The sequence below is a fragment of the Xyrauchen texanus genome, chromosome 46, assembly GCF_025860055.1.
Source record: "Xyrauchen texanus isolate HMW12.3.18 chromosome 46, RBS_HiC_50CHRs, whole genome shotgun sequence".
Lineage (NCBI taxonomy): Eukaryota > Metazoa > Chordata > Actinopteri > Cypriniformes > Catostomidae > Xyrauchen > Xyrauchen texanus.
The window spans coordinates 27,606,375-27,629,875 of NC_068321.1; the positions used below are offsets into that span (position 1 = coordinate 27,606,375).

The 23,501-nt window shown below is 42.3% G+C and overlaps 1 protein-coding gene across 1 annotated transcript in view; it reads left to right on the top strand.

Annotated features, from left to right (window-relative positions):
- The window catches only part of LOC127638196 (A disintegrin and metalloproteinase with thrombospondin motifs 20-like), a 130,762-nt gene that overhangs the window by 23,380 nt on the left and 83,881 nt on the right, over positions 1-23,501 (top strand). Inside the window, exons 8-11 of the mRNA XM_052119621.1 lie at positions 812-917; positions 3,689-3,835; positions 12,756-12,897; positions 13,419-13,523. Of these exons, the coding sequence (XP_051975581.1) occupies positions 812-917; positions 3,689-3,835; positions 12,756-12,897; positions 13,419-13,523 (500 nt within the window). The remainder of the gene's footprint in view (positions 1-811; positions 918-3,688; positions 3,836-12,755; positions 12,898-13,418; positions 13,524-23,501) is intronic.

Consider the following 23,501-nt stretch of genomic DNA (forward strand, 5'->3'; position numbering starts at 1 on the left):
TATATAGAGGATATTATGAAGGATAATGTGCACAGTAAGTCTTTCAGTTGTGTGTTCATTTGACTGTCATCAGTGTGCCGTGTATGACCAGCTGTGAGCCAGGACTCATGAATGAGTCTCTTATAACGTGAACATTACGTCAACACAAGCTCTCTGAACTGAGCTGGGCCTCTGACCGCACCAGCAGGTGTTTAGGGTTGCGATCTTGCGTTACTGCGCTTTTAAAGAGCTCAAATGGTCATGTTTCACATTTCCTAGTTAGAAACGTGGAAGTGAAGTAGAGCACATTTCTATTGTGGTGATTGGGAAACCACAGCAAATGTGATTTTTGCATTCCTGTTTGCTCCGATAGCAACAGAAAAAATAAAACTAGTACGTTGTCACGACTTTCCAGAGGAGGAAAAAAATAGACGGGAGTCTGAAAAAGAAAGATGCCCAAATTGTTCTCATTCCCTCAGCAGCTGTGTTAACCAGTATGTTTTTTATTAATGCCAGGCTGATAGAACTGAGTGTTATGTTGTACGTTTATACTAAATAAGTTTACAAACATATTGAAAAGTATGCTAGATGTGCACTTCTAAATAATGTGAAACCGCATCATCACAGTCTGTGAAAGGGGTCTATAAAGGGACTAAAGGAGCCAAATGAAGCCGCATTCTGATTGGCTGTAAGGTTATTAACCTTACAGTAACCCCCCTAGTAACCAACCAGAACATTCTGGCAACCATATACAGTATCTCTGATGGAAAAGCAGCGGAAAGTGATGCTAAACTGTCGTTCCATTGCATCAAACTCTGTTTTGTGTTGGAAGGTTTGGCAGAGTTGGGGACGATGTGCGACCCGTACCGCAGCTGTTCGATTAGCGAGGAGAACGGACTGAGTTCGTCGTTCACCATCGCTCATGAGCTGGGACACGTGTAAGTTTCTCTACTATATGAAAGCCCCTCTCGCAGCACACAAAAGCCCACTCATACCCCTCACAGGTGCAACAAATAATAAACCCCGGCACTTTAATAACAGACCAGAGGTCATATTGACTGAGAGCAAATAATGAATGGATGCCTGATTTATTACTCTCATGTTTTGTGGTGTTTAGTCAATCATCACTATTTCTATTCCTCTCCTCTAACCCTAACCCTAACCCTGGCCCCCCCCATACTAAGTTTTAAATGTTCAGTGTGTAACTCGTCCTGCAGCGTTTGTGCTACAGACATGAATGATACTTCAAGTTGTTTCTTGTTGAGGAGAGATGTGCTGTTACTTTACTAACAGATTTAACATTTTCACCTGGTGCAGGATGATAAAACAATAGTAATGCGCAAACAACCACTCAATCTGCCTAGAAACCACCTGGAGCACCCTAGCAACTGCTCTGTAATGCAATAAAATACACTAAGAATGCATTAGTGAGTATTTACGTATGTTGCGACTTATTATACTGCCATACTGATATCTGCAGTCTGTGACTAAATAAGCACTCATATTAACCCTTTAAGCTCTGAAGGTGTTTTTAGATTTCCTGTTGCAGTGGCATGCCGAAATTATAGGCTTATAACTCGACAAATAAATCAATTGCTTGATATCATTGTTTCAGATTTTTTAATTACATAGATTATGATACATTCTGAGACTCTCAGCCTAAGAAACTGCTGAAACATCACCAAAACATTTAGCCAAAATTAACTTTTTTCTTATTTGTCATTAAAAATCTCTGGGGGTAAATAAGGCGGCTCCAAAAAGCTGCTTTTGTTTTTATCTTAATCATGTCGACTGTATCTGAGGACATTTTAGTGTTGATACGTCAAAGCGATCAAAAGTTACAACATTACAAATATAATGTATCATAGTGTCCAAAAACATCTCCAAACAAATAAAAGATAATAATTGTACATAAGAACTAATTACACATGCAAACACAACAATGACTAAAGGTTTGCATAGCATGCAGACATGATTTTACTCATGAGATTTCACAGAATGAGTTTCATTCTGTGTCATTTGAGTCATCATTGAGTCTGTGTCGTGTATTTGGCACCATCTCCTGGTGGTCATATGTAACATTGTGCTTCATGTGGATTATCTAATGATCTATACATCTGATTATCTTGTGTGTGGACTCAATTGAAAGATAATCACAGACTCTAAATAATGATATGGGATATTTTATGTTCTATTTATAAGTGAAAACGCAGCATATAAGCAACACCAACATAATTGTTAAAGACATATAATTAGCTGTTACTCGCTATATTTTTATCAGTGAGTAAAACAAATAGGCTGGTTGTATTTGACTCTTCTGAGAGCTTTCCAACAACATATGACACATGAATATCTGATGAGTTTGATGTTTTTACTGATTGCAATAATATGAACAGTGCAAATTGTTAAATAAATGACCAAAACGTAACACTTCTCATTTATCTGCAAATTTTAAAGCACTTGTTCAGTTTTGGTCATAATATCTACATGCATTGGAAAGAAGAGCTTCTGAACTTTCAAATGATCCCTATTTTGTGTTGGTCAAGACTGAAGTTGTTCATGTTTTGACGATTATTTTTGTTTCTCGCAAGCTGGGCCGAGCTCAAAGGCTTAAACTCTCAGTTTCATGCTCATCTGTCTGTCTCTTTTCCTGTCTGTCTCTCTGTCTGTCTTTGTGTTTTATAAATGAGTCCAGTGTGAATCTGTGTGTGTGTGTAAGAATGACAGATAATCCGCCCGCTCTCAGCTGAATGTCAGAGGGAATTCCGTCCGCCGGAGTGGGCCGATATTTTCTGTCCAACTCGCTGTCAATGAAGCAGCTTTTCAAATCTATCAACAGTTTTCCAAAACCTAAAATGACTTTAGAGTACAATACAACCTGTCAATCAAATCACACGTGTGTGTCATTGGTCAGATGGGATTCTGAACTATTAAGAGCGATTCTTTGTGTCTTTTTAGATGATAAATGTCTCATGTTTGGCCTCGGCCTGAAGTTTAAAGTGTTTGGCTTTTGAGATGACTGTCATCTTTGATTCCATCTTTCAATAATGTGTTCCTTAGGTGAAAATCGTTTCAATCCGGCCATCTTGCCGAACATTGTCTGGCCAGATTTCCACATGTATTAAAAGAATATTCCAGGCTCAATTCAAGAATTCAAGTTCAACTCTCTTGAATGCGCGGATCAGCTATGAGCTTTCCAATTTGATTAAAATATGGCCAACAGAGGAGACCAAACGGTTTAGAGAAACTGGGAGCTGAATTCTGAAAACTGATGGCTGTTAAGTCTGAATGTTGGTGTCTGTGATCTCTTTTGTGTTCTGGTCCATCATAAGGGATTAACACTCGATTATCTGGATTCTTTCCCGAGTGATAGTGACAGATGCCAAACACAACAGTCACATCTCGGTGGAAGACGCTGAAACAACACAGACATAGTCCTGAGTGTTAGTTATGTGAGCGAGGAGTCAAGATCTTCTGATCATCAACACAGATGTTTCTGAAGTGTGTACTTGTTGTGAGTGTGTTTGTGTGATTTCACAGCTGTGTTTATTTACCGTCTCTGGACTCTGACATCATCAAATATTCATTGCTATTCTGGACATCAGAAGGAGTCGTTTCAATATAACTCATCCTCTCATGGCGTGACGAAACGCATCTGATGTTTCTCCTCTACAAAATCTGATTAGTCTGTGATTTATGTGTGTTCAAGGTTCAACATGCCCCATGACGACAGTCCAAAGTGTCGAGAGGCTGGAATCAAGCATCAGTATCATGTGATGGCCCCTACACTGAACTACAACACCAGCCCTTGGTCCTGGTCCAAATGCAGCCGCAAGTACATCACAGAGTTCCTCGAGTAGGTGACCATCTCCTTGTATCACCATTTTACACATCTGTGAAATTCTTATAAAGTTTCCATTTCAGACTTTATTTACAGTGTTTCAGTTCACAAAGTTCCTTGCTGGATAATACAGATAAAATCAGGGAAGAGCGGAGGAGGGCGGAACAACGCCAATCAGCCTGATGGGGCGCTCGAGGTATAAAGGTGGCCGTTGACGACAGTTCAAGAGAGAGAGAATTACAGGCAGCTAACCTGAATGTATTTGTGTCTTTTTATTTATTTAAATATTATTTATATTGTTAAGCCGGTTCTCGCCACCTCCTTTCCCTGTAACCCACTTACACTGGTGCCGAAACCCTGGAAGGAGGAGGGATGCCCGACGCGGAGTCCTGAACACTGCCGTCCACCTTGGGGAGCGCGCTGCCAGCCGCCAGGGGACGGAGTAGCCCGACCGCCCAGGGTGAGTGGGACTCCTTGACCGCCTGCCATGATGGAGACGCTGCCAGAGGCGGAGGTGTGCCCTGCCTTCCCCCAGAAACACGAAGGGGTCGAGAGAAGACCGCCGTCCACGGGGGAGGAGGGAAGTGACTCCCCGAACGCCTGGAGTGGTATGGCCACTGCCATGGGCAGAGGAGTGTCCCCACGGGTCGCCGGAAATGCGGAGGGGCATTCTGTCCGCTGGGGGTCGGAGGTCTGACTCCGGTCTTCCCGGGGAGGAGTGGCTGCCGTCCACCTAAGAGGGTGTAGGACTGATTGATGGTCAACGACTCCGACTGAGCAGCACACTTTCTTATCCATATTTTTCGATAATAAACAAGCGGTTGCATAGAGTGATGCAGGAAGCTCAAAAAAAGATGAAGAAATGGTGTTCCAGGCGGCTCACTGTAATCTGATGGCAGGACACCTAGGTGGAAAGAAAGACACTGAACCACTTAATAGGCCGTTTTTATTGGCCGGGCATTGGCATCGATGTCCGCAGGTGGTGTGTGGCATGCTGTGAATGTCAGCTGGTGAATCCACTAGCCACACACCAAAAGCACCATTGCACCCTGTTCCACTGATGGACACATTCAGGGCAGCTGCCTGTAATTCTCTCTCTCTTGAACTGTCGTCACCGGCCACCTTTATCCATCGAGCACCCCATCAGGCTGATTGGGACCGGGCGTGCGTCGTTCCAGCCCGGCCTCGCCCTCCTGCGCTCTAAAATCAGCTAAATGTTTCATCTTGTTTTAAGTGTTTTCCTGCTGGTGAAACTTATATAGCGCCTTTTTAACCTTAGCGGTATTCAAATCGCTTTACACTGTGTCTAATTCACCTATTCACACACCAAATGATGGCAGAGCTGCATGTAAGGCGCTAGACTGGCATTGGGAACAACTTGGGGATCAGTTCGGCATGTGGAGTCGTGTGGGTTGGGATTCAAACCACCAACCCTGAGACCACTTTACCACCTGAGCCACAGCTGCCCCGACTAGCTGATCTACCATTTGTAGGTTGACCTGGAACACAATTTTAGAGCAGGTAGACCACCTTGGCTAAGCTGTTTGGTAACTGGTTAAACAAGTTATCCGTGTTCCAAAAAAACAGCTTGAAATGGTCGACCAGTTCAACCACTTTAAGCTAGTGTGACCTAGTTGTCCTGCAGGTTGTTATTTAAAAATTTAATCTTTTTAAAGTCTTCAGTTTCATCTTGGAAAATCCAGATAAAGGTAGTTTAACACAGTTTCTAGCTTGTTAAAGCTGGTTTAAATGGTTACTGCTTGCTAATGAAGCTGACGTTTACCTGCTAGACTACATTGGTCAACCTGGTTAGGGCTAGTAGATCACCTTGGTCAAGCTGTTGGGGAACTATTTTATGTGGATTACCATGTCTCAAAACACAGCTTGAAGGAGTCGACCAGCTTGACCAACTACAGCTAGTATGACCTGTTTTTTCCAGCAGGGTTTGAGTCATTATTGTGTGGTTTTAAAGTTAAAATGACCTTTAAGCAAGTCTTCCACAGGTCATGCTCTCTAGTGTTTAAAATTGCACTTCCCAAAACTTGACGAGGACTCTTCGTCCGTCTGCTTTCTCTGGGGATGTCATACAAACAGTCCTTTAGTCGCTGGCGTGCTTGGCTCTTCAGCAACCGTAACTCAGGGCAACGGCTCATTGAGGGCTTCCAAAGTGGAGGGAAAGCAGTAGTCCAGCTGAAGGGCTTCCCTTTAAGACAGGAAATGTCAGATATAATTAGATTTTCTCTGGACGTGACCCTTTGATCTTCTGTCCACTCCAGTGGTTTCTGGAGCTCCACTAAAGAAAGCCCTGTTGATAAGAGTTTGTATTGTGGAGTTCTTGGTAGCCTACAGTGTGCTGAATGACCAGGTTACACGGACTAGGCCGGGACGGTACCTTTTGTCATAGAATCTAAACAAGGTTTTATTAAAGTACAAAGCAAAAGCTAAAGATACAAGACTAGACAAGTTGTTTTCTTCTAACAAGTTTCAGCCAAGCAACAAAGCATTGTCTTAGATGGTTCTCCTAAAATTCCTCCAGGAGAAATTAGAATAGACGTAAATGGGTCAATTGTTGAGAGCACCGGTCTGGCTGCAGGCGCTCTGTGCATTGGTGGGAACATCGTTTAAAAGCGTTTCAAGTCATCCAGAGCGACAAAACACTTCACCGATGTCTGCAGCTCTCCACACGCAGATACTCAGTCAAGTGGATCTGTGTTTAGAGTGTCCATTCACACTCAAGAGCTCTACAACATGCAACACTCTCCTGTCAGACTAAAAAGAACTCACACACACACAAACATGCTTACATACACACAAAACAGGTTGCTTGCACACACACACTTTGTCCAATAGAAAGACCTTTCTATAGAATGACTTTTCTATCAGACCTTCATCTGCCTAATTGGCATTTTCAAACTAATTTGAATGACCAAAAATGTCATATTCAACCCTGTTTTCAAAGTTATCGTAAGAATTGTTTTTTGAGGTCCTAGTTTGTACCCTATTCATGGAACGTGCCAAATAGTGCTTCAACACCGGCGATCATTGATTAAATTGCACAAACCTCTAGCTTCTCTAACGTGAAATCTGTTTTCACTGTCCGCTCAATTAGCTCAGTCCATCAGACATTCATTGAGCCTTTTAGAAGCTGCAGTTAGAAAAACAATTGGTTTTACTCGCTCTGTTCATGACAGAAACGGAGACAAAAACAGCTTTTAGTGGCTTGATTCTAATGCTAAACTCTTAATATATCAAGTTCCACTGGAATGGCACAAAAACGTCCTTAATTAATGAAATTGAGGTCAGTACTTTGACGGGTTTTCACACAGACAGCGATTTGTAGATACAAAGAGACAGGAAGTCATTTATGTTCAGTGAGAGTTGGTCATTTAACACTACGAGTGAACGAACCTTTATTCCATTGCAATGGAGAATTCTGAAGTGTAGTATATTAGTATTACGAGGAGGAGATGTTTTAGATCCCACACGAACATAAATGTACCATGGTACTACCACAGTATTTTTGTACAGTGAAGTTACTTTTTCACAAGGAATGTTTTTTTGGTTTTCTTGGAATACCATGGAATATATCAAAAGAACCATGGTATTGGCATGACTATATCATGGTACTACCTCAGTATTTTGCGTAAGGGTACATACTGTAAATCGTGTGTTGGTTGGTTTCCAAAGAAGTACTGTGTGGTAGCATGTTGAAGTTATGGTATCAAATGGTAATGCCATGACGCTGAATGGTATTTACGGGATACTCCGAGGTTCTCAAAATTATACGACTGTTTTACCATTTTGTTAGTGGGGACAGACTCTTGACCTGCTACTGATTTCATCCAGCACAGTGCCTGCTGAATACAGCAATAATAATTATAATATATTACCCATGAGTCATTTTCCTTAATAAACTCACTTTTTGAAACCCGCCCAAATGATTCCCAGGTGTGGACTTTGTGCCTTTGCCAAAAGGGTGCAGCCTAGCATCAACTGAGGTTTCCCTTACAAAACATACCCAATACAAAAGTACCATGTTTTTTGGAAATGTACCATGGTTTTACTATGTTTCTTTTTTTTTTTGGTACTGTGATATCAAAATGTTGGCTTCGGTACCATACCAGCCCTGGTACCTCGGTATCGATACTAACTCGATACGTAGGTGACAAATAAAAAAAAGAACTTGTCTAAAAGAACAGCATGAAGTCTTATAGATACAAATGAAGCCTTTTCTGTTTACATTTTTTGGGATTCCATGTTAAATGTTTTAATTAAATGTTATGAAATGTAAGAAATGTAACAAATTGTGTTTAATCAAATACATACTGTACAGCTATAATAAAATGAAAATATAATACTTTTCAACAATATATATATATTTTTGGGTAAAAAATAATAAGAAAAGATGCACAACAGACCTTTACAGTATTAATTAAAACGTTAAATGAAAACAATCTGTTATCTGAGGCTAAAGGCTGAATCCCAACATGCTGATATTCAGTACACTTGCTTATGTGATATTGCTTACAGATAATAATCTAATAATATAACCATTTATTATTATATTATTGTTTCTATGAGTATAATTGCGACTGCATTTAATATTACACTTTTATACAGTAGCAATATTTTTCTGTCGTAATGTCTTCAATTTCACGCAATCTGTTGAATAGAGCTCTCATTTCAGCGGGACTTTTATTTTGAAAGATGTTTGAAGTTCTTCCTGTTTGTGAAGGGTTCATTATATCAAGCTTCCCGTGACTGCAATGGAGAAAGTGTTTATTATAAGAGTTCACAGCCATTTATACGCTCAACACACTGATCTGTGGATCTGCAGATGGATACTAATGGACACACTACATGAAAATCAAGCATTGGCATTGTGTGTTGCATTTATGTTTGTGTGTGTGTGTGTGTGTGTGTGTGTGTGTGTGTGTGTGTGTGTTTGTGTGAAGGAGACGACAGGGCAGAGAGGCGCCTCTTATTCATACTGTGGCGGGCAGCACATGTGACTACATATTATTTCGTTAAATTACATCCTTCTACTGTTTAATGATCACACTTGGCCATATAGAGGCTTTTTATTATTATTTTCAAATTGTCTTTGATTTCATCTCAAAACTCTCACATTACATTACATTTTGCGAATGGCAACATACTTTAATATGATAATTAAATTAACAACAAGATGATATCGTACCATTTACATTTTTGGGGTATTGCAATGTTTTGGTAGTACCGGTATACCGCACAACCCTACTGTGAGGGTACTGAAGGTTTTGTATTTTAATATACTGGTCTTTCACTTACAAAAGAGAATCATTGTATTACCATGTTTTTTGGGACATGGTATCATGGCCATACCAGGGTTTTTGTACCATGGTATTCTCTGAAGTACCTCGGAGTACCGTGTTAAAACCATGGCAAATGAAGATGGTAATCATTTAGTACCATTGTATTACCTTCTGATACTGATGTGTTCTATTGTTTCAGTACTATTTTGCTGGACGATCAGTCATTCTTCCATCTTGTTTTTACATTTGTGCGTGCATCAACCAATGATACATCATGCAAAATGAGAAAGGTTGGTGGCAAACGTGGCTTCAGGGGTAGCACTGTGTGCCAATCCGAGTATATCGTATTGGGGAACGTTAACTGAGTGAAAGGGCCTAAGTTCACGGACTAACAGAAAACTTCTCTTTTGTGCAGTTCTGAGATACTTGTAAAGATGCAAATGGTCTCAGCTTACCGGATTCTGTAATTGTATCGCTCTTTAAGAGCTCCAGAGGGTTTTTTTAAGAGTGGCTTTTGTTAGGCACAGTCTTGCTACTTTTATTAACAATCTCATAACTCATACTCTTATGTGGTGATGACAAAGTGCGGAGAGATGAGAGTTTATGACACTTCTGTAACCGACAGGATAGTTGAGACGCTCTCTCAACGCTGCAATCATAACTGACCTCCTTTCCCACTCTTTGAGAAAAAGGAATCCCTGAGTACAACACTTGCTGTTGAAGTAGATTTGCTTTTGTCCTCATGAATACAAAGGTGTTTTGAGTTGGAGTAAAGGGTGAAGAGAGGTAATGAAAGACCAAATCAGCTATGGTTTTCTGAAACAGGTGATTAATGTCACCGCCAAGGACAAATTGCACAAACAACTTCAATAAGTCACATAATTACACATTAGACGGCTCTTCTAGCCCTTGATTTGCTTTCTTCAATTTGCGAAAAGGTGTGCACTCAGCAGCGAAACAGAGGACAGACTTTGGCAAGTGAAGTTTATTTTGTTGAATGGTTCTCTGCTGGCTTGGAATCATTGCCGCTTTCATGAAAATTTTCTTGATGATTTTCTATATATTTCAGGATTTATTTAGATGTAAATAAGGCTGCTAGTTGCACAATAGCCTTCATCTTTTCAAACACATTTTTATACAGCTTTGGTAAAGTGTGAGCAGCAGGGTTAATTAAAGTGTCGTGCACCTGAAGCATCTGGCGGATGACATGGCGCATTCTCAAATTAAAAATAATTATTTTCCATGAAGGTATGTACGCACACACATACAGGGAAGGAGGTATTGCCCCAAGTGAAGGAGTTCAAGTACCTCGGGGTCCTGTTCACGAGTGAGGGGACAATGGAGCGGGAGGTTGGCCGGAGAATCGGGGCAGTGGGGGCGGTATTGCACTCGCTCTATCGCACCGTTGTCACGTAAAGACAGATGAGCCGGAAGGCAAAGCTCTCGATCTACCAGTCAATTTTTGTTCCTACCCTCACCTATGGTCATGAAGGCTGGGTCATGACCGAAAGAACTAGGTCACGAGTACAAGCGGCCGAAATGGGCTTCCTCAGAAGGGTGGTGGGCTTCTCCCTTAGAGATAGGGTGAGGAGCTCAGTCATCCGTGAGGAGCTCGGAGTAGAGCCGCTGCTCCTTTGCGTCGAAAGGAGTCAGTTGAGGTGGTTTGGGCATCTGGTAAGGATGCCCCCTGGCCGCCTCCCTAGGGAGGTGTTTCAGGCACGTCCAGCTGGGAGGAGGCCTCGGGGAAGACCCAGGATTAGCTGGAGAGATTACATCTCCACACTGGCCTGGGAACGCCTTGGGGTCCCCCAGTCAGAGCTGGTTAATGTGGCTCGGGATAGGGAAGTTTGGGGCCCCCTGCTGGAGCAGCTGCCCCCGCGACCCGACTTCGGATAAGCGGTTGAAGATGGATGGATGGATGGATGGTATGTACGCACACACCGTCTGTGGAGACTGGAAAAAATTCTGCAGTGCCACAGAGGACAACTTGCAAAGTTTTCCATTAAATTCGACCCAAATCATTATCAAACGACATTGATTATTTACTCTAGCCATTACTGGATGTTATATTGTGTATAAGAATCTTTCACAGAGCCTACACAATGTATTTTCAGTATTTTTGTGGTCTGACAGCTTAAATAAATAGAGAAATTGCATAATAAACAACACCATTTCCAATCGTTCAGTTTGCACAGTTACACCAGTTTCGTACACTAACCTACAAACTCAAACTTAATTAATGAAGTACAAAAACCTTGGACTACAATCAGCTCATAATGTGTGTGTGATATACCACGACAGAAATGTTATTTCGCCCCCTTCTGATTTCCCAAAATTATTAATTCAGACTATGTTGAATGGAATGCAACTGATGTGAAATGAAAGCACACAAATGATGCTTCTAATTTAAATTGATGTTAATAATGTATATCAATGCCTAGACATCCCTAGATCTCTGGTACTGTTAGTTCAAAGAGCTATTCAAACCATGCTGAAAAATCCATCTTGATTCAGCCTTAGCTGGTTTCAGAAGGTCTATATGGTCTCCCAGTCTTACCAAGCTGGTCTATATAGTCTCCAAACCTGCCCAGAAAGGTCTATCTGGTCTCCAAGCCTGACCAAGGTGATCTTCAGCTAATCTGTATCATCTCCAAGCCTGACCAAGCTTTTCTGCAGCTAGTCTATCTGGCGTCCATGCTTGGCCAAGCTGGTCTATCTGGTCTCCAAGCCTGGCCAAGCTTTTCTGCAGCTAGTCTATCTGGTCTCCAAGCCTGGCCATGCTGGTCCTCACATAGTCTTTCTGGTCTCCAAGCTTAGCCAAGCTGATCTTCAAGCTGGGTTATCTAGTCTCCAAGCCTGGCCAAACTGTTTTTTTTGCTACTCTATCTGGTCTCCAAGCATGGCCAAGCTTGGTCTATCTTGTCTCCAAGCCTGACCATTCTGGACTGAATTGTCTCCAAACCTGACCAAGATGGTAGTCAGCTGGCCTATCTGAACTCCAAGCCTGGCCAAGCTGGTCTTCAGCTGGTTTAGCTGGTCGGCCAACTGGTCACCCAGCCTGACCAGCAGAAAAGTTTCCAAAACTACTCTTAGACCAACAAATGAGACCAGCCTGACCAGGCTATGAGACCAACTAAGACCAGCAAACCACCTAAGATTGATTTTAAGCCCAGCAATTCAATGAGCATCAATGTGTTGCCCTCAGAGCACCTGTTCTTCTACAGCTTCTTTATCTGTAGCTCTTGTCCTTCTGTAGCTGCAGTGTTTCTTGGGAAAAACTGTATCTTTCCCACATTGAAATGCTGCCTTTGTGGTGTCTGTTGTAGTGGAGGTCTAAATAAGTCCAGTCAATCAGTTACCAGCAGCTAACAAAGCCGACCACCCACTGTTACCTCATGAGCTTACATTTGGCCTTCAGTCACTGTGTGAAATCAGAAAGACTTGCAGTGAGTTTATCCATTGCCAAATGAAGCAAAATAAGAAATGCTGCATAATAAGTTTCATTTTTGACTTACTCTGAGCACACACAAATCACATGTCTCTATAGAAACTGGGATAAAAAAAAACTTTGAAGCCGTCCTTTTTTAATGGAAGTGATTTCCAGTGTGTTATATATGTTTTTCTTTTCTTCATCTCAACAGCACTGGTTATGGTGAATGTCTACTGGACGAGCCCTCAGGCAGAGCATATAACCTTCCTAACCAGCTTCCAGGTCAAATCTACAACGCCAACCGACAGTGTGAACTCATGTTTGGTCCCGGCTCTCAAGTCTGTCCATTTATGGTAGGATGTCTGTTAAAATCTAATAACTGTTGAATATGATAAAACTAACGTAAGTCAAAATTTTGATCCAATAAATGTAATTCTGCACAGAATTGTCCATAAAACTGCCCATTCAGCTATGCATGATGATAAATAACATGAATTGAACAGGGTCTAACTTCAGCGAAAGGAACATTGATAACTCTAACAGTGATTGTGAAACAACTGTTTACAATAAAACAGCGTAAAATAGATTATTTAAATGCCCTTATTTAAGTTTCTTTTGACCACACAAACATGATAAAAATATTGAAGCACAAGGGCTTATGGATATTCCCCACAGGCTCAATTTTGTATACATGACATTTTAAATTCTTCATTTTAGCCAAATACATTCAATGAATATAGATGTAATGTTTATTTAGGACAACTTGATTGTTTCAGAGATTACAACTATAGGCTTTACAGTGTAGAGTTAGATTTATCCAATGTTCAAGTCTTTAATTCTCCACTTTTGACCAAAATGATTATTTCAAATACAGAAACAGTGCAAGCGTCTTTGGTGCACCAGTGCCGAGGGTGACCATAAAGGGTGTCGTACACAACACATGCCTCTGGCTGACGGAACCGAATGTGGGTATGGCATGGTAAGACACTTTCCCTAAAATTTTGTTCCACTGTTTTTGTTTGACAGTCAGCCATGCATTAAACTGAAATGTCAAAGTTAATGAGAAGGGTAATTTGAGCTTGTCACGGTGGTTTAATTTTGAAAGTCATTCTTGTCTGTGACATTACATCTTTACAGCAACCATAGCACTGAGGCAAATTAATTTAGTGTTGTTTAACCCAACATGATTGGAAAAATCTCACAAAACTTTAACAAAGAGACCCACAAAGAAAGAGTTCCTCAGCTTTTTGGAAAACAACTTGGCAGTACAATGAAAACAAGATATACCAAGAGTTGCTAAATATCGGTGTCTGTCTTGTAAGTGTTGTAATGTTAGCGCACATCTCTGCACTGGCACTGAGGGGCCCCTTCTCTTGTTTTCTCTCACCTTTGGGATGCTATGCTAATAATACGCATTCATATCATTGCTGCTAGATGTTTGAGAGCTGTGAGAGAGTTTGGTCAAGGTGGAGACTCAGAATGGGGACTGAGGTGAAGTATTGTGTCTTTGAAACGCAATGCCGCACACCAATCTCAGTCCAGTCACCTTGTTGTGAACCCGTGACCCCCAAACCTATTTACGATACGGCTGAGTGAGTCAGGGCGTAAGAGAGCCTTGGACAAAAGACCCCACATCAATGATTCAGACTTGAAGAAGATCGCCACAAAAGTAGGGGGTCCGTTTTCCCTTCTTAACCCTTAAACTGTAAGGAAAACTTCAAACGCTGTTTGCAATCGTGTTGGAACAGGATTAGGTCACCTCACAGTAACATGAAGGGGCTGGACTAATGGGCTACTCAAGCCTTTCTGAGTGAACAAAATGTTAACCAAGGTGGGCAGTATCTTAATTCAACCAAAACAACTGCAATCGGTTGCTGGGAAATGCGAAACCTTTCTCAATCTCATTAACCATGGGTCTGTGGTGTGATACATGAAGCTCTGCAGAGGAGGGAGAGCGAGGGGCATCTGTTGGTTATTCCTAGTTTGTTGGCATAAGGACCCACTATTGTCTGATTAAAGCCACAAAGATCTGAAAGAGTTAATGTCAGTGTTAAAATTATAATCATTATTAAGTAGAGATACTGGCCTCTAGTTCTGAGAAGCGCTTTAATTTAGTCTATAACTGCTTTAAAGGAATAGTTTACTGAAAGCTGATAATTTAGTTTTAACATTCTGGTGACATTATTAAAGCTATTGCAGATCAGCCATCAACATAAAATGATGATAATTTATATGAAAACACCCTACAGTCATACCGTGCCAAGCGTAATAGTTGCTGCATGGAACTCTGTGACTCTTCAACAAAAACAGGCACACAAAGGGTCTTTTTTTCTTGTGATTCCACCCCTCTTGGCCCCTGCACCTTTGTTTGTGGTGCTGAGGGCCCAGTGTCACCTCCTCATGGGGCCGTTTGAAGTGGCAGGAGTTGAAAGGAGAGGGGCTCTCAGTGTCGGCTCACCTGCTTGTCTAGAGCTCTTTAATGTGGGAAGATACTCACGAAGGCTTGTTCAAATCTTTTGTGTCTCTCTTTCTGCCTCTCTCTTGTCTCACATGTATCTCAAGACATCAGCTGTTTGATCCCATTTAAGCTTGAGTTTTTGTGCAAAACACTGTTTATTTGACCACTATGTATGTAAGCGTTAGTCAATGATACTAGACAAATGCATATGTGCCTTTTATGTAGGAAGCTCAACGGGTAGAGCATTGCGCATATACTATATGTGCTGAAGTGTGTAACTTTTACAATGTTACAGTAATTTCTCCTATACCAGTTTATTATGCAGAAACAACTATAAGTAGGTTGATTTCCTTGAAAACTTTAAACACTGTGTCTCATTGGCACTATATCAATTTCACTGTTTATTTTGAGCAGCCTGTCCAGCCTGACACAACCACATTAACCACGTTTCCACTATCGGGCCAAATGAGGGCATGCTAGTATGTGCTAGGGCCTGTTGCATTCTAACTGTCACTTCCAGGGCTTCATCGTGCCTTCTCAGGGCTTTTTCGGGCCCAACTGTCTTTGGCCCATGATCAGGGCTGGACTGGTAATCTGGTATACTGGGCATTTTCCCAGTGGGCCGGTGCACTTTGGGGCCAATCAGGGGCAGACTGGCCATCAGGAGAACCGAGCGGTCCGAATGTGCTGCGATAAGCTAAATGAGCCGCCACGTTATGCAGAACGGATGAACAACTAAACAAGAGGATAAGTACATCAGAGTCTCTAGTTTGAGAAATAGATGCCTCACATTTTGAAACAGAAAAACTAAAAGAAAAGGTTTGAGTGGGTAAAGAAACACAGACATTGGGCAACAGATCAGTTGGAAAAGAGTGTTACGGATCTGAACCCCATTGAGCATTTGTGGGATCAGCTAGACTGTAAAGGTGCGTGAGAAGTGCCCGACAAGACAGACACATCTATGGCAAGTGCTACAGGAAGTGTGGGGTGAAAGGTCACCGAAGTATCTGGACAAACTGACCGTTAGAATATCAAGGATCTGCAAAGCTGTCATTGCTGCACGTGGAGGATTTTTGATGAGAACTCTTTGAAGTAGTTTAAGAATTTCTATATATACTAAATATAATATTTACTGTAAATATATATAAAGTATATGTAATTAATAATAGGAGATATTAGGCAAAATATTAGGGACTGACAGCCTCAGTCACCTTTCATTTTTACTGTATGAATAAAAAGATACCTTGAAAACACTGCCAATGTATACATTTCAATTTAAATTAAAAAACAATCTAGTGGAAATGCAAAATGGCAACGTGACAAATCCAATGTAAGGACCCAGCCTGTAATTACTTTGATTCTTTGTGCTCCCCTAAACTTTCCCCTTCATTCGCTTGGCCTCTCTCTGTCCTCCCGTTTCCCTCCTGCTCATCCTCTCTCATCTCTCCGTCTCACGGGTGCTGGAGTGAGCAATGTGGTCACATGACCCCAGCGGTCCATCTGTCATGTGGCTCAGTGAGCCCTGCTCTAACGAGGGTGTCCCATCACTTGCTGTCTGTAAATACAAACAGCTTCCTCCCTTCCGTCATGGCAAGAGAGCGAACATTCCGGGTCCTGTTGAGTCCAGGGCGAGCTGTTCTGCCATCCAGAGGCCACTGAAAAGGAAGGTTGCAATGGCACAGAAAAGAGAAAGAATTCCTTTCATAGATTGGATTTTAAGAATGAAGACCCTTTTGAAAAGACCACCATTGTGTTTATTAGCAATAAAAATCGAAGTAGCTGCTCAGTCATTTTATTTGAACACAATGTTAGCACTTCAATAAAAATGGCTGTAAATGAAAGCAAAATCAACAAACCTCGTGTTTCTTAACAGCTGTGCTTGTATTTGGTAAATCAATTGATGTTTTACCTTAGATGTTATAAAGGATACAAAAGAGGTCTTTGTATCTAGCCAGCTTTGGTTCAGCAGAACTCTCCAACTCAATCAGCCTGCTCTCGTCTCAGTCAGTTAGAGAAAGAAAGTGAAGTCTTGTAAACGTCTGGCAGAGGGGAATATGTTGGCCGTGGCTCTTGGAGTTTGGCGGGTGTTTCTGGCAGCTCAATCCTGGAGCTCTCCAGACCAGCTCTCCTCCGTGTGCATCACTTGTTACTTCTGCTAATTTGCAGATATGATTTTATGATTTATTTTTAATTACGGTGGTCTGGTTTTTCTTTTTGCCAAGTAATCGAGTATGGCACTCTCGAAAGCTGAAAGTTGCTCAGGAGCTTTACTGTTGGTCACTAACAGGCCAAAACAAAATCTGCCCAAATTTTTGGCATTTTCTGCACAGATTTTTTTTTATCATAAAAAAAGGGGTAGGGCCAATCCAAGAGTTTCTCGCAGCACATTCGGCCAGTTTTGCGGCCGACACACTGACTGGCTCGATTTTCCCAATGGCTAGTCCTCCCCTGATCGGCAGCAAAGTACATCGGCACACTGGGAAAATGGTATGCCTGATTACCAGTCCAGCCCTGATACATGTCAATAGTCACCTATCATTTGGAGCACATGCAAAATGTCAATTTCAGTTGTGGTATGTTTAATGTGTGCATGCTGGGCAAAGCCGAGCTACAATCGGATTATCTAGGTCTGTTATTCTGACTTTGCACAAATCTGATTGGTACAATTTTAGTTGGACTAAAGCATTTACAAAGATGAATTATTGATTTAATCCAACTGAAATCAAACTTTTAAAGTGCACGCAAATGCTCTGATTGTGTATCATTGTGCATTTGAGTTAAGTTTGTCCAGTCGTTAAATTTAGCCTCAAATCGTCAAACGCATTTAAAGTGAATGACTTCTGGTAGCTTGTCAAATTGTTGTCAGTTTAAATTCAGCTTAATACTCTCATAATCGAAGGCAATATTTCCAGCCTGATCTCATGAATATTACGTGACCGTGGCAAAATTTTTACAGAACACTATGACATGCTTCATTACACATTTTGCTTCAGTTTCCCAGTGAAATGTCCAGCAGGGGGCACCAAAAGCGAGTGAAATAGTGTCGTAGTCAGATGAGGTTATTCAGGTTAAGATTAGTCGGGGCTTTTAATGAATAAAACATTCCTCCCTAACCTAAAACTTTAACCTAAACCTAACCGATAGTGTCCTAAACAAAACTGAGAGGTGAACAAAACAGACATCCTTACCCTTAACAAATATCTAAACCTAAATTATAGTGTCCTAAAAGCAAATGCGACATGAAATCGTTTTCGTTTCACATGCCAGCCAGCATATTTGGCTAGGCTCGAACCGTGATCTACCAAGTACAAAGTCCAACACTCTATCAGGTGAGCTAGCAAGCTAATCACTTTGGAATATGTGTGTATATGTAGGTGTGCCTGTAATACAAGCGTTAAAAGTTTCGTTTTTCAAATGAAATGTTAGAGTAAAAGTGTTTCCATATCATAACATAGCAGGGTGTGAGTAATAGTAGGGTGACCAGATGTCCCCGTTTTCTGGGGACAGTCCCGGTTTTTGACAGTCTGTCCCCAACTGGAGCTGTCCCCGGAAATGTCCCCATTTTTACTGCATGTTCAAAACAGTCCATTAAGTGAAAATACATGGCAAGAAAGCCCCAATTGAAGTGTACCGGCAACAAGGTTAATCGTGCATTGTTTATTTTGACCAACAGAGGGGGCTGCTCGCTATAGCAGCTTTAAGTCATTTGTCTTCCTTTACTTGAATACTTGCATATTCGTTCTGTTGTTGTGGACTTGTCCACTAGCGGAAAATGCATCTTTCACTCACCTTTTTACTCTGCCGGTTCCAGCGAGAGTATTCTCACCTGGATGTGTGTATTGCAAGAAAAAACGGAAGAGGAAATTTGGAGGACGAACTGGTTTTTCCACGTGAACTAAGAGAGTTTTGGATAGATCGCCATCTGTCTTCAGAAACTTGACTGTGAATGTCTTGATGATGACTCATTTCCAGAGACAACCGTGTCTTCTGCCTGTTTTCCCAGCCTTATGGTTTCCGACTCTGTGGATTATCGTTAGAAATCCGCAGGATTGCTCCAGAGGCGTGAACTCAAACAATCTACGCTACCTGAGGCTGCCAGGAGCTTCAGGCTACTCATCGGGTAATTCTCGAGTTTCCAGCTCAGTAAAAATGGCATTGATTAATGCAAGACTCATTTCAAATAAAACTTTTATCCTTTTTTCACAAATTGGACTTTTTATTTATTTTGGAAACACGGCTTAATGATGATGAATTTAGCCCCCTTGTTGAACTTTCCCCAGCTGGTTGTGATTGTAGCACCCCCAGAACTGTTGGTTGGGGTGGGGGGATTGCCACGGTTTTGGTTGTGTATAGACAAAGATTTTTATTATAGACTTCTCTGACTTTTTGTCATGAACTATTTCTATCTCAGATAATATTTTAATTGTGGGAGATTTTAACATTCATGTTTGTTGTCCTGAAAAACCTTTGGTATCTCAGTTTTTAGATTTAGTAGGTTCTCTTAATTTCACTCCGTTTGTCCTGGGCCCTACTCATGAGAAGGGTCACACGTTGGATCTCCCAGAGTGTTGTTCAACACCATTAATAGATTTCTGGACCCGGAGAGAGTTGATTTAAACCCCTCTGTGGATATTTGTGAACTGTTTTTGACTTTTTTGTTGATAAAATAAAGTGTTTTCGTCCTCCAGTTTACAAGCCTGATCCAGTGATAGTAAATGTTAGTGATGAGATTTTTGATGAGATTCTCTCTCAGAAGTAAAAGAGATTATTTATCATCTGAAGACTTCTACTTGCCCCTGTTATGATGTTCCTGTGCACCTTCTCAAGGAGATGGTTGATATCATTAGCCCTAACATCACGTCTATCATTAATAGTTGTCTTGTTGATGGTGTGGTTCCACTTTTCTTTAAGCAAGCAATTGTTCAGCCTCTTTTGAAGAAGCCAAGTTTAAATCCTTTGGATCTGAAGAATTATCGGCCAATCTCTAAGCTGCCAAGTCTTTCCAAGATTTTGGAGAAAGTAGTTTGATCTCAGCTGAAGTCTTGTAACTCAGAACGATGTGTTAGACAAGTTCTGGATTTAGTGCTGGTCACAGTACTGAATTAGCCCTGTTAAGGGTAGCAAATTATTTGTTACTAATTGGTGACTCAGGTAATCGCGCTGCTTTAATTTTGTTGGACTTCAGTGCGGTATTTAATACTATAGATCATCAATTCTTATTAGTCGTCTAAGGCATGCTGTGGTGTTACAAGGTTCAGTTTTAAGATGGTTTATATCTTACCTTAAAGGTAGATTCTTTGCGGTAAGGTTTGGTTTCTACTTCCTCAGCACCTATAACCTATGGTGATCCTCAGGGATCTGTCTTAGGTCCGATTTAGTTTTCTTTGTAAATGCTACCTCTTGGCATGACCCTCCCCTTTTCTCCCCAATTTGTAATGCCCAGTCCCCAATGCGCTTGTGGTGGTGTAGTGCCTCAATCCGGGTGGTGGAGGACAAATCTCAGTTGCCTCCGCGTCTGAGACCGTCAACCCATGCATCTTATCACCGCACAACTCACCACGCGCCCCACCAAGAGCGAGAACCACTAATCACCACGAGGAGGTTACCCCATGTGACTCTACCCTCCCTAGCAACTGGGCCAATTTGGTTGCTTAGGAGACCTGACTGGAGTCACTCAGCACGCCCTGGATTCAAACTCATGACTGCAGGTGTGATAGTCAGCGTCAATAATCGCTGAGCTACCCAGGCCCCCCAACAAGGAAGTATCTTCAGATTAAGACTGCTGCTCACTAATACTAAGAGAAGGGACCACAGTTCACCCATATTGGCTTCACTACATTGGTTACCGGTACAGTATAGAATTCAATACAAGGTCCTGTTATTTGTTTTTAAAGTGGTTCATTGTATAGCCCCTGGGAAACAGGAGGGCAGGGTAGAGGGAAAGCAAGGCAGAGAGGGAGAGTGGAGAGAGAGAGAGAGAAACTGAGGGCTGCTCCACCCATGGGTCCAGCCAGCTGAACGTCCTCTTCCAGCGACGACGGACGATGGCACTGGACCCATTGGCAGACGAAGGATGAACTGCTCCAGCACCAGCAGATCGACGACTCCCTGGGCATCGTCGTCCTCCACCAGCAGCCACTTCCGGCAGGCATCATGGAGCTGTTGGGCAAATGCAAACAGGTGGCTGCGCTCCCTCAGTGTCAGCTGTCGTTGTTGCTCAGGGCTGCGGCTGACCCGTTGCACAATGGCTTTCTTCAAGTCCTCATACACCAGGACGTTTGCAGCAGGCAGGTGTTGGGCCACAAGCTGGGCTTCCCTGGACAACAGTGGCAGGAGGCGGGCCACCCATTTCCAGACCTCCACCATCTGCTCAAACAGTTTGAGGAATGCCTCCGGTTCATCCTGCGGGCCTATTTTCATAAGGGTGACTGGAGGCATGGAGATTGCTGGGTCCGGGGTCTTAGCTGGGATTTCCCCCTGGTGTAGCAAGCTACAGAATGCCTCCTGGTCATCCGCTTAAGCTGGAGAATCACCTGGAAACGTTGATCTTGCCCTCAACAGAGCTCATGCAGGGCCTAGTGTTATGCCTGATGCATGCTGGCGAGGGTTATGATTACTTCGGCCAATGGCAAGGACTCCATGATGGTATACTAGCTTCCTCAGATTTCCCCAGGTTTCGGCACCACCGTGGCAGGTCCAGGTGTGTTTATGGGAATGAGGAAGCGGGGTTCAGGTAACATTTAAACTTTTTATTCAACAAAATAAGTACTCAAAGGAATGATATTGACACGCTAGCATGGTGACTGCTGTGTAGCTCTCTCTCCCTGAGCTCTGGCATGGGCTCCTCTTATCGCTCTACCCGAATTACTGCAACAAGAAACAGCTGTTAGATCTAATTGTCACCCAGGGATCCTTACTGCTTCCCCTCTCCCTGGACGGACACTCAACCACGCCCCCGCCACAGTGTTTTTGGCCGAGTGCTGTTCAATAAGCGAGTGTAAGTGTTTGAGGATGCATGTCTTTGTAAGTACTCCTCCTGTCCTGTGGGTTTGTTTTAGTTGCTGAAGTCTGTCATTAACATCTAAAGGGATTACTGGAGCTGCATCAGCTGTTCAGTTTGAATACTGTCACATGTCAAACTCAACATGTCATTTGTCAACATAAATTAAAAAAACTAAGTACAGCCATCGTGTGCTGTCTTGTCTTCCTCTGTCAGTTTAAGACGCTGTTTACTTTTGTCATACAGATTTGGAATAACGTGAGTGTGAGTCAACAGAGGAAAGAAAAGGAAACTTAATTTTATGGACTATGATTTTATTGGTTAATGTTATATTTTGCTGCCCACATTGCCTTGATTACATCAGCAGAACAGAAAAGCTGTTTCAGAGGTGGAGCAATTACAATAAGACGCACTGATGTAGCGCTCAGAATAACAGCAGGAATGTGTATTAAGAAAGTAAATAGTCAATTTAGATTTCATCTTGACTTTAAACAGTGTGTCTTCGTGTGCTAATAGAACCCTTCTGTGAATGCTGTGAACTCTGAACCTGAGTTGTGAGAAACCCTGTGTGTAATCTGATGTCTTTTAAAAATGAGCATGTCCAAATGAGAGAGTGAGTGAGTGTGTGTGAGAGAGAGAGAGAGAGAGAGAGAGAGAGAGAGAGAGGGGTGTTTTTAAATGTCTTACTCTGTCATTCCTGTGATGATGAATGCGTGCCGGCCGCAGCACTCACACAATTACAGGGCAGTTTAACTATACAGCACCTTCACACAGATGCTGAGAGCATTTCTCCTTTTCAGAGTGGCTGTCAATCACACACACACACACACACACACACACACACACACACACACACACACACACACAAACTATCTAAATGAGAAAATAATGTAGACTTTTGTTTTATATGAAGCTATTTATAGAATGGCTAATTCTGGTCCTGGATGCTGATTGGTCCATACAGCATTCCAGTTGTACCTTTAAGGTTACCGGCAGGCCCAAGAGAAAAATAAAAGTAATTGACAAAATATTAATAACTAAAGTCTTAGGGGGCCTGGGAAGCACGGCTACCACCCCTGGAGTTTGAATCCAGGGCGATCGGAGTGACTCCAGACAGGTCTCCTAAGCAACCAAATTGGCCGGTTGCTAGGGAGGGTAGAGTCACATGGGGTAACCAAATTGGCCAGTTGCTAGGGAGGGTGGAGTCACACGGGGTAACCAAATTGGCCAGTTGCTAGGGAGGGTAGTCACATGGAGTAACCAAATTGGCCTGGTTGCTAGGGAGGGTGGAGTCACACGGGGTAACCAAATTGGCCAGTTGCTAGGGAGGGTAGTCACATGGAGTAACCAAATTGGCCTGGTTGCTAGGGAGGGTAGAGTCACACGGAGTAACCAAATTGGCCAGTTGCTAGGGAGGGTAGTCACATGGAGTAACCAAATTGGCCTGGTTGCTAGGGAGGGTAGAGTCACACGGAGTAACCAAATTGGCCAGTTGCTAA